This window comes from Kogia breviceps, chromosome 2 (genome assembly GCF_026419965.1).
Source record: "Kogia breviceps isolate mKogBre1 chromosome 2, mKogBre1 haplotype 1, whole genome shotgun sequence".
Taxonomy (NCBI): Eukaryota; Metazoa; Chordata; class Mammalia; order Artiodactyla; family Physeteridae; genus Kogia; species Kogia breviceps.
The window spans coordinates 159308559-159322396 of record NC_081311.1 but is presented as its reverse complement, the minus strand read 5'-3'; the positions used below and the strand labels follow the sequence as shown (position 1 = coordinate 159322396).

At 37.8% G+C, this 13838-nt stretch overlaps 1 protein-coding gene across 2 annotated transcripts; it reads right to left on the bottom strand.

Annotated features, from left to right (window-relative positions):
- Positions 1 to 3077: 3077 nt before the first annotated feature.
- On the bottom strand, positions 3078 to 12562 carry NABP1 (nucleic acid binding protein 1). 2 transcript variants are annotated; one of them, XM_059052400.2, is made up of 6 exons: positions 11897 to 12562; positions 11460 to 11598; positions 8783 to 8854; positions 7121 to 7196; positions 6402 to 6468; positions 3078 to 5446 (listed from the first exon to the last, which is right to left on the bottom strand). In XM_059052400.2, the coding sequence occupies exons 1-6, from the start codon at positions 11985 to 11987 to the stop codon at positions 5277 to 5279; spliced, it is 615 nt and encodes a 204-aa protein (XP_058908383.1). In that variant the 5' UTR covers positions 11988 to 12562; the 3' UTR covers positions 3078 to 5276. The 2 variants fall into 2 exon arrangements, with proteins under 2 accessions (XP_058908383.1, XP_066883637.1); XM_067027536.1 differs by having other exon boundaries at positions 3822 to 5446; positions 12457 to 12533.
- Positions 12563 to 13838: the final 1276 nt, after the last annotated feature.

Below are 13838 nucleotides of genomic sequence, written 5' to 3'. Positions count from 1 at the left end.
GAACGCTTTGGGGGATAGGAAGAAGGTAAAAGATGCTGCAAACAGATTTGCTGAAATAAGCAACAATAAAATCTAATTTTTTTTAAAACAGAAACCTAGGGTGAAAAGGCTTATTTTCACTTTGATCTATATAGGTCCAAAGGAAGCCAGGCAACTCCACTATGGTAATCTGATCTTAACATATTCTATTTGAACCTAATTCAAAACTCAGTGCTCAGCTCACATCCAGAGGCCATACTCAAAACTCCATTCTGCTGGGAACTGCTCTGCTTTACCCATCAATTCTGACCTTCACAGGTATATACTTCCAAGTACAATTCTTCCACATTTTATAATACAGAACCTTGGTATATTCTGGTCTCACAGAGATAAACTGGTACATGTATGTGTGTACATACACATCAAAATAAAGTTATTTCTTTGTTAATGGGAGATATCAAGGGCAGGGGACAAAAATTTTCAGGTATTTTGTTTCAAGTGCAGCTCTCCCAGACCTACACTTATAAACTCTCCTTCTGGTAGAGCAGAGAAATAATCCATACATTTACCAAGTTCCTGGGGAGAAACTCATATAGGTTTATAAACCATTCTTTGAAAGTTTTATTCAACATCTATTCAATCTGTGGACCAAGAAACTGGACTCTCTCTTCTATGTCCAGAAGCATAAATTTTGATGGCGTGCAATTTTTTAAAATGTACTCAAATTTTTGAAAATGGTTAGACCTGATTTTTAAGGATATGTCAATGGTCCTTCAGTTGAGGCTGTTAGACAATAAACATGGTATGACAGTGAGGACTGTGGTGTGTCAACAGTCTCAAGAGACCTGGGCTCTAATATAATTCAACATCTAGTCCCTAAGTTTTCAGGAGGCATGTTTTTAAAACTTTGGGAGCCATGGTAAGATTGTATATTACCTATCAAGACCTTTAAAAAGACTTAAGTGATTAAATGTCTACTAGGCAAACTTGTTAAAATGTACATCTTCCTTACATCATACTGATTATCTAATTGTGGTAAACAGCTCTTGGTAACATCTTTGGACATAATGTTCTTAATGAGGAAACATACTAAATAAGAGGCTTGTCAGTCTGGACTTGATTCTCTTGCCCGTGATTAGTGCTTTAAGAAACATCATTATACCCTTTTAGCTCAGAAACCTGGTCACAGTACTGGAAGACAAATTCTTGTGCATCCCTAACAAAGCAAACTTTGAGGAATTTGGAAAAAACTTGAATACACCTGGAAAGTAGAATGTTTTTCTCCCTCGGGTCCTAACATACCATCATTCATGATAGTGTTTTTCCTAGGTCACAATTAGATTTCCTCCGAAGCATAACTTGTTAGTCATTATGGCTACTTAGTGAAATGTGGGTCCTTTACTCCATTTACTTAATAATTATCTGGAACCTCAATACAGATTTTCACTACGGCCAAGTATATCTGCTTTTACCCGTCATTAAACCCATACCAGAGATCAACTGTGACCCTCTTCTACTAGAAATGTTCACCTTCATCATACCGGGGATAAAACAAATTAAGAGAAGGAAAAATAGATTATTTTTTTAAAAAAAGGCCATCATAGGGCAAGTTTTCTCAAGAACAAGTCTAGTAAGAACAGACTTGGGTGTGGAAAAGTGTTCCATGTGGATACTGCTTTTCACATGGTTTTCTGGTTTGTTGTCTCTAGAACCTTTGTGAATACATTAAAGTCTCTTAAGAGTCATGGCAGCCTAAAATTGCTCGCAGCAATCAGTCATTATGGTGCATTATGATACTTAATGGTATTATTAAGGTATAAGAAAAGTGAAGTCATGTCAGTAAGTAAACTGGAATGTCAGATCCATACAAACTTTAACAACTGCTACTGTGTCTTAAGACTGATGTAGAGCTTCCCTGGTGGCGCAGTGGTTGAGAGTCCGCCTGCTGATGCAGGGGACATGGGTTCGTGCCCCGGTCCAGGAAGATCCCACATGCCGCGGAGCGGCTGGGCCCGTGAGCCATGCCCGCTGAGCCTGTGCTCCGCAATGGGAGAGGCCACAACAGTGAGAGACCCGCATACCGCAAAAAAAAAAAAAAAAAAAAAAGACTGATGTAAAATACTCTCAATTTGCACCTTCTGAGAAAACTTAAAACTTCCTATACTTTATATAGGAAGTTTAAAACTTATAACTTCCTATACTTTAAATGTTCTTTATATATCATAACTTTTTTTTTTTTTTCGGTACGCAGGCCTCTCACTGTTGTGGCCTCTCCCACTGCGGAGCACAGGCTCCGGACGTGCAAGCTCAGCGGCCATGGCTCAGGGGCCCAGCCACTCCGCGGCATGTGGGATCTTCCCGGACCAGTCCCCTGCATCGGCAGGCGGACTCTCAACCACTGCGCCACCAGGGAAGCCCAAGATTACTTTTTTACTAACCTCACATCTATTTGTTTTTAGTATCACTCCCTTGGCATTATTACTCAACCCAGCATCCTTAAAATGTTAAATGATAAAAATACAAGTGACAAATACTCAGTGATACAAATAGCCTCAAGTTAAACTGTCCTCAAATTTAAAATGCAATTACTAAAACTACAGGAACAAAGCAAAAATGAGTTGGTATACTATAGGAAAACCAGTCTAAGTGTCCACGGGAAAGCATACTGCAGCCTTCACTATTATACATCATCATCTGGGCTTATGGGTTTCATCTTTCCATGTCTGTACTGTACTAACTCCCAAAGAACCTGCCTAGACAGGAGGGGCCACCTGCCTAATGAGACTTCAATCCACTTCAGCAACTGGTTTGCAAAACTAAAGTGGGACCCAAACCTAGCAGTGTGTATTTCTATACTAAATGGCTTTTGTTTTCAGTAGGTGTTTAAACTTATTTAAAAGTTGATAGCTGAAAGCGCCAGGAAGGAGGAAGGTAGGAAACTTTCTTCCTCTTAACTTCTTGATGAGTACTGTCCAAGCAGGCTGGGAAGGCAAATATTCATTATGGATTGTAACTCACTTTGCTCTGGTTTTGAAGGATTTCCTTAAGAAAAAAGAAATTTGTTAATAAATGATAAAAAATACAGAACAACAAGGTTAAATGATCGAGGCAAATGTCAATTACAAAAGTAAAAGATAAGGTCTTTTCTATACTTAATCTCAACACGTTAAAGGGTAACAATACTTCCACACCTAACCCTGCATTTTCTTCTGTTCTCAAGGTATGACTAGACGACAAACATTTGACTGCTTATTATGAGCCAGAAATCATTCTACTCATTCATACGGGAATATCTTAACCATACAAGGGGGTAATATTACTCACTTACTTGTTTTTATAGTTATGGAACCTGGCTTACAGAGGTTTCAAGTGGAATAACTTGCCCAACGTCACAGGTGAAGAGAAAATAGGGCCAGGATTGGAAGCTCAGCAATCCATACCTGATTATTTTAATCTTCCCAAACTCCAAAATTCTTTCTTTTAAAATCACCTTTAACACTAATCTCCCACAAATAACTCAGTGTTAGTGCTCCTACATCTACTGAGATTAAAAAAAAAAAATTATGTACTAATTTGTAATTTTTTTTTACTCCAAACATCTGTAATTTTGTGAACATCTTAAAAAAATACTAGTCACAAAGCCAAATTAACTATAATCATCAGTATATGAATAAAGGAAAAACTTATTTCTATAACATATAATCCCCAGTTACTGAAATACTATGAACAATAAGCTTCTTGAGATTATTCTCGTCTACCCCTTAACACTAACCACACAGTGCCTAATATGTGACATACTGAAATACCTGTTAGACACACTGGATTAGAGCAAACAAATATCTGGCACAAATTTTTATATTTAAACGCTATGGCACTTTCAGAAAACAAAATCCACTTAAATTATTGTTATTTGAGGTGGGGAAAAAAAAGACACAGTGACAAATACAAAGCTAAGTAGTCACCAGGCTGAAGTCATCATTACAATTACAGTAAGGGTACTGGCTCTCCACTGTAAACCATTAAAAGAGCAAAATTAAGGTAGGTCTGTTAACATTAACGCAAGTTTTATTCAAGAGATAATGTTGAAGAAGAGTTTAATTCCAACAAAGGAAAAATTTACCAGTTATCCACCCTACAGTAAAAAGTGGAACTGGACATCATTTACAACACATAAATAAATTCTACCTTTACATTTCTAAATAAAGCTGTATTTGCTTCTTTGAGAGAGCCATTTCTTAACTTTTGCTGATAAGGCTTTGTGAATTGTGTTCAGAAACTGACAATAAACACACACACATACCCTTCAAATAAAGTAAGAACCTAGGAATTTCACTCCAGGTTGAGTTTCTGCAAGTACCTAGGATGCTATAAATTAAGATTACATTTTTGTACATAAATTCAATTTGAATTGCCTTCACTATAATATTTATCTACCATAATTTGTAAAAATTAGATCAATGTTTATTATGACTTCATAACTCCCTCAAATTAAACTTCAATATTTGACATAGTAATTTAAGAAAATAAACATTCAAAGCCTCAGTTTTAAATTTCCATTCAGTGTAATGCACAAAGCTGATAAGTATTAATAGGACTAACCTTAAGATAAAGTAAATGTAGCTTTCTTCTAAAAATTTCTTGTTATAATACAGATCACATTCTATTCCATAATTCTGATAAAGAATATGTTTTTGGGTAACAGAACAAGAGTTTAGGATGATTCAGTCCCTGGAAAATCTTTAATGGCAGTCACTCAATGAAGAAGCCAATCATTCCTGGAGTCACAAACACTCAAAAATTGCTGTTAGCATTAACCATGTTTTTGTTTTTTTGGTGGTTATTGCTTTAGCTGGCAATATCTGTTTTTAAGACGAAAGAACATCTCCCACTAAGCCTGCTTTAGTTGGCAATATCTGTTTTTAAGCCAAAGAACATCTCCCACTAAGCCTTATTTTAAATATTACAAAGTTTATACAGAAAATAGACTCATAGAGGCTAAAATGCTGATGTCATAAGTAACTCACCCATGAAATGGGTGCAGGTATTTTAGAGGATACCCAAAGATCTTTTTGCTCTAAAAATAAATGCCCCTATTCTTCAGTGTTCCCATTCTTCAACAGGAGACTCAAGCAGCTTAATAGTTCTGCTATAAAAAACAAACCACTCTTGTTAACAAACCAAAAACATAAAAGGAAATGGGTAAAGGACAGTTTTCACAGTTAACAATAAATAAAAGTGCAGTAAGTGTTCAAGTAGGGCACGTAGTTTAAAAACTACATGTGCGTATTTGGCATAGGTCATCTTTTAAAGGCTCTCCGAGGGTCCCTGCCATTACTTATTGTGGTCATGACTGTTTGATTATTAGCTGTTCCTGGTAGCTGTGGATTTACAGGTCCCCGGCCACTGCTTCTACCAGCATATGAAAATTGGCATCCCCTTGCTTCTGAGCCAGTTTGAACACCGTTTCCTAAAAAAGAATATAAAAAATCATCACCATTTTCAAACAGAAGTACATCTATTTGAAGTTGTAACACATGCTATTAATGCTTACAAGTAATATTATGGAAAACAAACTCCTTTATTTTTAAACTACTGGAAAAAACTCAGCTTGAGTCCTAGGTTTTCCCAAATGTATAATTACTGTAAATATATTAACTTGATGCTTGCATTAACAGGGAGAGGAAAAAAAGAGCAACTTGGGCAACAGAATGAGAAATTATTTTTAAAAAGCACAGATAATGCGCTACCTACATTATAAGGGAAAAAGAAAAAGCAAAATGGTATATAAGTATTGGCATTTGGTTCAAATAAGGTTAACAATGTTTTAAAAGAGATACGTAATTCTAACTTTTAAAGGAAAAACCAAAGCGTCCCACGACATAATGATCATCAGCTGTGCTCAAACATGTAGCCAACAGGTCAAATAAAACTTCAGCCACCTTTATGAACTCCAATCACAAAAGACTTTTCCTCTGGTCTTTAAGAATAAAGGCTTCAAAAGACCTTTAACAAGGATGCAAGAACCATTGACCTTTGAGAGTATTTGAGGGGTAAAGGCCAATCTTTTAAAGAGGCAGCTATGAGCATGTGAAAAATTAAGGTGGGCATTAATCTGAAGATAAACTGCTTTCAATACACAAAAATAACCAGTTATTCTGCATCTATTATAAGTAATCACTAGATTACAGAAATTTTGTAAAAATCAATGGAAAATAACATAATGAATCACCAAAACTTAGATTTCTTATTATTAGCCAACGTTCACCCAGTAACTGGCCCAAATGTTTAAATATAGAATGTGCTCAATAAATTAGCTTAAGAGGAAATCTGCTTTCTAGAAAAATCAGTTATATTTTCATAAGATAGATTCCCTTAATTCGTATACCTGATCACAAATATACCAAAAAAAAAAAAAATCTTACCCACTGGTCCAAATGTACCAGTACCCATATTACTATTCATGGAATTATTCTTCTGTTCACTGTGTGCCTATTAAAAAAATACTTTAATTTAATCAAATGAAGATTTTTTAAAAACCATATTATTATAACATGTTGTAGCCATTCTTTTAACTTTTGAGGTTTTTAAAAACAATTTAAAAAGATTAATCCAAGTCCTTCCAATGTTAAAATATTCAGGAATGTTTCCAGACCTTTCAAAGCTTTTGTTACGTCTTATATCTTCCTGATATTACTCCCTGCTCCTCAAAAGTGCTAAACTGCTAAATGGCACATACAGTCGTCCCTCAGTATCCCAGGGTGATTGGTTCCAGGATCCCCCAGATACCAAAATCTGAAGATGTTGAAGTTTCTTGTATAATATGGCATACTGTAGTCAGCCCTCTGTATAGGAACGTTCTGCATCGGCAAATTCAACCAGTGCAATCCCAGCTGGTTGAATGATCCATGGATACGGAGGGCGGACTGTACATTTCATATATGATACTACAGATACCTATACAGACTCACAAAACATATAAAATGGAAAAGAATTCCATTAAATAATCTTTAAAAAGATTCTTTTTAAAATTGTCTCCATTATACTTAGGGTGTGAAAAGCTTGGCAACCTAGCCACAGATTTATAGTACACAGTCAAAACTAGCCTAATCATAAAAACAGACAATACATTTGGATTAATTACCCCTTTGTTCTGCTGTCCTCGATAATCTGGGTTAGGTTCACTGAAATTTGGCACTTCTGAATAAACCATACAAAATCTGAAAGACAATAAAGGACAATTTGAATGACTTCTGAAATAATCTTTCTTTACATAACATGCATAACTTTCAGGAATAAAGAACATAGATGTCAAATGAATTAACAAACAGCAATATGCTAACTAACTCTATTCATTTACAACAAAAACTTTCTAAATGCTTATGTTTCATTAAAAAAATCAAATATTTGACTGCCTACAATGTTTAAAACATTCTATTTTGTATTTTAATACTTCTTCTTTCCTTGTCAAAGATCAAGGACACAGAAACACATCTTTGTCCTGTTTTTCCACATAGGCTGATTGATGCCTCTGAACCATGTTTAGGGTTCCAGAGTTTTTCCAGTAATGGTGATGGATTTGCACTGATCCACTCACACACTTTCATCCAGTCCCTGTTTGACCAATCACTGTGAATCTGCAAAGATAATCATTCAAGGTTAAAAGTGGATTTTGCAGGCATGAATAAAGACAACTGGCTATCAAGACACAGCTTATCCCAATGCTTCTTATCAGCTGACTATGGTGTATATTGATAAACATTACACATAAGCATTTTCTTAGCTCCTCAACCCACAAATAAATCAGAATTAGTTTTGGTAACTCCTGGACTGACCCTGACAAAGTCACTATGTATTGAGTGACCCCAAGTGGTTCTTCACATAACTGACCTCCATTATTATAAATACCTCTCTATACATGAAAGTCAGAATGATCTTCAATCTTTCTGTAATATTGATACTAAAACCTCTCATAACACATTGGTCTACTACTACTCTAAGTATGAACATAAGTGAATCCTAATTTTCCTCCTAAGCGAAAGCAAAGTGTTGCCAGTTTCTGATCTTTAAAAACTAGCAAGATTGCTTATTTTTCCCAAAGTATCTTATTCCTGTAGTGTAGAATACATCCTTCCTTCCTTTATTTATTTATTTATTTATTTTTGGTGCCATTTGTGGCTTCTCTCTTTAGATATCCTCTATTTTGACAGGGATTAAGTAGATGTCATGCATTAACCAAACAGAATGGACTTTATGATTTGGCTCATTGCCTACACCATACTTTATGAGTACTTCCCAATGTCTAGGCCAGCATGGAGGCTGAATTACCTTTACACCCCTAGAGAGGATGGTTCCTCCAAGTCAGGGTGTAGATTACCAGGATAGTAGTTTATAGAAGCTCGCATTGTGGCTGCCTGTACAGTACCTAGACTGTGGATAAATATAGGACTTCAATTGTCATTGCTGCAAGTCCTTTTACATATGGGTACATATTCACCCATAAGCAGAGAAAAAGAAAAATTAAACTTATGGCCTAAAACCCACACCCAGCTTCTTAACTGGTAATTCACTAGATGACAGAACTTACTTCTTAACGCTCTTTGCCAGGAAAAACTGACATTCTCAACCACAGGAAACAGTACTGATAGGTGTTAAACTAGCACATACATGCAAAGTTAAGCTGCTGCAAGCATTCAGTTTACCAGTCAAAAAGTCAACAAATAGGTTGATAGTTTATACCTACCAGTTATTCTGTACATATTATTTGTAATTTATTCAATTATATGAAATGCATCTTGATACTTACTCCCCAATTTTTTGAAGTTCTCCACCCCTTCCAGTATAAAGTGTCAGACATCCTTTCCACATGGATGCATACCTAGAAAGAAAAGAAACATCGGTTCTATGAAAATATGTATATTTCCTTCTACTTAAATAAATCTTTATACTATTTTTTTTGTATTGGGGTGCAGATGGGGCTCAAACCCTGTATCTACCATTGATTAACTTGTTACTTACTAAGGAATAATGCAAAGAAAACTCTACCGCCAAATTTTGGCATAATTATATAAACGATAACTAACCCCAAGCATTGTTACACTCCAAAGATCACATCTTTAGTCAATTAAGAAAGGGAGAATATTCAAACTGCAGAGATTCAAGCAGAAATTACTTTTCAAACACAGGGCATATAAAATCAACACCCTAGGGTTTATTTTTACACACATGTTCTTGGTCTACCAGATATTGATATATTTTTTCCTTTGCCTCCATAAAACACGTAGACTAGTATGTGTTATTCCTAAGCTACTGAAAATTTAGTAAAATTTAATCAAGGGGCTAAAAAACTATGATCACAAATCGTTTGCTTATCTGCTTTTCCAAATTCCCAATTTTTAGCAACAACATGGTGAAACAATTATTTATTGAGAACAATTTTGAATGCAGGCAGCATCATTAGATAAAATAATCATATTCACAAATCTAAGACAAATGTAAATTAATCAATATTATAAAATAAGCACAAGGCTTGGTTTTCAGTGGTTCTTTGTACAACTACTATGGTAACTTCATGATTTAGAAAGATAAATTATAACCAAATATTGTTTAAGTATAATGATAGTTCATCTTTTAATACAGGTTAATAAAAATTTTCTCGTTTCACATTATATATGTCTCCTCATTTAGTAAAGGTTATTTATTAAAGACTCCATTCACCACTTTTAAGTTACACAAAAAGTGACTTAGGAGACAGTGCACTAATATTTCACCTTACTAAAGTAAAAATTAATGCCTATTTTAAGAGAAAATTTGAAGTTACTAGAACTAAAACGTTTAACTTTCACTTATTTCAGGAATGAGATCAATGTTTGCAGGGTTTTCTGATATGCATGCCAATATTCAAATTACCATTATTGAGATGTATACCTTTCTTCAAAAGCTACTTTTCTTAGATTCAACCAGAATTTAAGGGCCTTACAATGGGCCAGACTCTGCTAGATATGTTACTTTAGTAAGGTATAAATATTCCCATTTTACAGAAAAGGAAGTTGAAAAGTGTAATAACTTCAAGGTTACACTGAAGTTAAAAAACAGTAGAGTTTCTTTGGTTTTGAATTTTCCTTTAAACTGTACCCTTGGTAACTATACGCCTTAAAATCTTATAGATACTATAAGGCTACTGACTTAGTTTTTCCACAGTTTTTTTTGATGAACACATCTATGTATTTTCCGTGACTACAAAATATGATATAATTGAAGAGATGCCGTTTACAGTGTATAAAATAACTTCTAATCACTTGATGAGATACTTTGGCAGCCAAAAAACTTTAATTACGCTAATTCTCACCATATCCTCCCAGGTAGAAATTCTCTTTTGTGCAAGTTAAAGATGTGGAAGTTTAAAAGACAGAACCAGTGTCATAATGAGTCAGTGTATGAGAAAAAAAATGTCTAAGTCTTGATTCTCACTTCCTTCTTTGGTGATACTCTGCCTCACTTCCTGAAGATGTTGTAAGACCTGTAAGATACTATCCAATGGCTCTAAGCTCCTACTTTCAGGGTGATCCAACACTTTTCTGAGATTCTATTTACTATGCCAACGTCAATCTCCACTCACTTTTCCTACAGTTATGACCAATGAATTATTACAATTCTACTGACCACAAAGCTTCCAAAATCCATTTTTAAGAGCCCTTTCTGGCATTTTATCTTCCTAATGCTTGGTAAATCTTTAAAGGCAGTCTAATTACTAATCAAAAAAAAAAAAAAAAGTTTGTACTAAATTATTTTTAAAAGCCAATCTGCCAACTAACTCTTTTGGACAGAGGTATCATAGACACCTTTCTACCAAACATTTTCTGCAAATCATTTTGTTTTTGTACAACACTGACCTTACAGCAGTAGGCACAAGAAATTATTTTCAAGAACGTGCCTTCCAGATATTGTAAACTTCCTCTCTCAACTTTTACATCCGAGTACAAAACTGACACACTACAAAACCTACTAAATTCTCCAGCTACAATCTCGATTTACGTCCACACTGTCTAAATGAGTATACAAATAAAATACGGGCAGGATCTCAAAAGTCATTAAAAAGGGGAAAAGGTTGGAAAAAAGCAAAGTGACAACTATATTAAATAGTTTATGAAAAAGATGAAGTACTGATTATGTTAGCTTTAACAATCTACTAAAAAGACTCAATAATCCCAGAACAGTATTTAAAAATGTACTTAATCTGTAAACTGAGGGTGGGGTTGTTTAGATTCGGCTGAAACTGACTGCTTTTAAAGGTGAAGGTGTTACATCCCAATGCCGTCCATCACCTGAGGTTAACACTGAAGGGGCTTAAAAATCCTCGGGGTGGCCCACAGAAAAGATGAAATTTTAGAACTTGCCAAGGTCCCAGGCGTCAGCCAATTCCGATTCCGCAGACTCCTACCTGGGAGGCACTCTGATCCTCCAACCCTTTTATGCACACCTACCCTCTGGTCAACCGAATAATATCCCCTGGCTGTATAAGACCTCCGATTTCATCCCACACGGAAATAGTGATGCTGCCAGTTTTATCTGCTACTTTGCATGATCTCACTTCATGGCCATCTTTGGTTTTGGTCACGCGTCCTGTGAGGATTTAAAAATCAAAATGGGGAGGGGTGTATTAGATAATGAGGACTTCCAAAAAGCTAACTCCTCCTCCGGGATCAAAATGCACCTGAAAGGTGGGAAGAGGTCGAGCCCCGGGGTTCTCGCCGCAGGTGGGCTACGGCCCCAGCTCTGGCCAACGGGGCCACGTGGATGGGGGAGGGGAGAGGAAAGGGAGGAAAAGGAGACGGGAGCCCCCGGCTCGCGGCGGCGGCGCCCTTCCCTCCTGTCCCGGGACGCACAGAGGGCGGCGAGGCGGGCTGCGGACCCCACTTACCTATCTCCAGCACAATAAAGACGACATTTAAGTTTTTCAGTCCGGGCTTAATATCTTTTATAAAAAGAGGGGGGTCGTTGACCCCGTTCATACTGAAGCAGGTGCTGCTACGCTGCGGAGACTCGAGTGGGCAGGGAGCCTGACAAAGCTTCCCACCCCCCGGGCCAGGGGCGAGAGCAGAGGGGCGACCTTGGGCAGGGGTGGCGAGAGAAGGGGCAGAAAGCGGTTAGTCAGGGACCAATGAAACCAGTCCAGATGGCACTGAGCCTAAAAAAAGGGGGAGGAAAAAAATAAAAACAAAAACAAAAACGCTCACAAGTTTAAAAGAAAAAAAAGACGAACCACTCCGCACACCAACCCCGCTCCCAACGGGGCGACAGGAAGGCAAGCGCGAGAACTGCCCCCTTCTTTGGATAAAAGGAAGAAAAAAAGAGCGAAAGGACGCCTCTGCCCTGAGTCCCGGTCACACACACACACGGGCGTTGCCCTGTCTGTCCCGGGCTCCGGGGAGTGACGGGCTGTGACAGCAAACCCGGAGCAGAGACCAAACTACCGCGCACCCAGAGTCCCCAACACCAACTGCGGAACGCGCCCGCGCGCCGGCTGGACCCCCGGGTCGCCCCGCCTCTTGTGACGTCCCAAGGCGTCTGGCTCGTCCGACGCCCCGCCCTCCAGGCTCCGGGGAAGCCAAAGGGTGGAAACGGGCAGGCGACGCCAGCGCAGCCTCCCTCTTTCCTCCCCAGCATGTCAGCGCGGGCCCCGCCCCCTCATCCGTCCAATCGACTCTCGGCTCCGCCCCACCCTCCTCCAGCTTCCGCCGCGCAGCGTCGGCTCTACCCTGCTTAGTCTTCCTTCAGGTTTTTCTTACTTGCTGTCCGTCTTCTGGGTTTTCTTGCATTTTTTTTTTTTCCCTTCAGAGTTCAGTCCTCCCCCCCGCCCTTTAGTTTCTCAGCCATTGCGAACGGTTGCTGTGTTTTAGGACCCAGTGGGTACGCCAAAAAGTATACAGTAGAGTAAGAACAAGGTTCAGGCTAGGGTGGCTGGTCTGGGTTGAAAGAAAAAAAAAGGTAGGGATGGGTCCTTAGCTGTAAGGCTGGAATTTTAGGGCCAGAAGGGAAGTTAGAGATCAACTCAACCGCCTCATTTTAAGCATATTTAAAATTGAGGTCCAGAAAGGTGAGGTAGTTTGCTGAAGGTCACCCAGGAACTTTGTGAGCAAGCAGGGTGTCAACACAAGTTGTCCAACCTAGTCTTGGTGCTTTTCACTCTATAATGCTAGGCAGACAAGTAGTTAAATACCTTTGCAAATTTATTATTTTTCCTTACCCTTCTCTAGATTACACCACTGCCCCATGTTGCTTTTCTTTACGCTTGTTTATTTTTTAATAGACTATTTTTTAGAGTAGTTTTATGTTAGAGAGGAAGGTACCGAGATTTCCCTTATACTCTCTACCCCGACACAGAACCTCTCCCCTATCAATATTCCCCCCAGAGTGGTACCTTTGTTGCGGCTGATGAACCTACATTAACACATCATCACCCAAAGTCCATATAATTTACCTTAGGGTTGGTTCTTGGTGTTGTACATTTTATGGTTTTGGACAAATGTATAATAACATGTATTCACCGATATAGTATCATACAGAGCAGTTTCACTGCCCTGAAAATCTTATGTGTGCCACCTACTCATCCTTCCCTCTCCCCTAACCCTTGGCAACTACTGATATATTTACTGTCTTCATTTTCCAGTATGTCATATAGTTGAAATCATACAGTATGTAGCCTTTTCATATTGACTTCTTTCACTTAGTAATATGTATTTAAGTTTTCCTCCATGTCATTTCATGAGCTATCAAGTCATGCAGTTGTTTTCGTACATACAAAATAACTGTGTGACAACAGTGGGAGACCCTGAAACATTATAACCTGGGGAGGGAAAAGA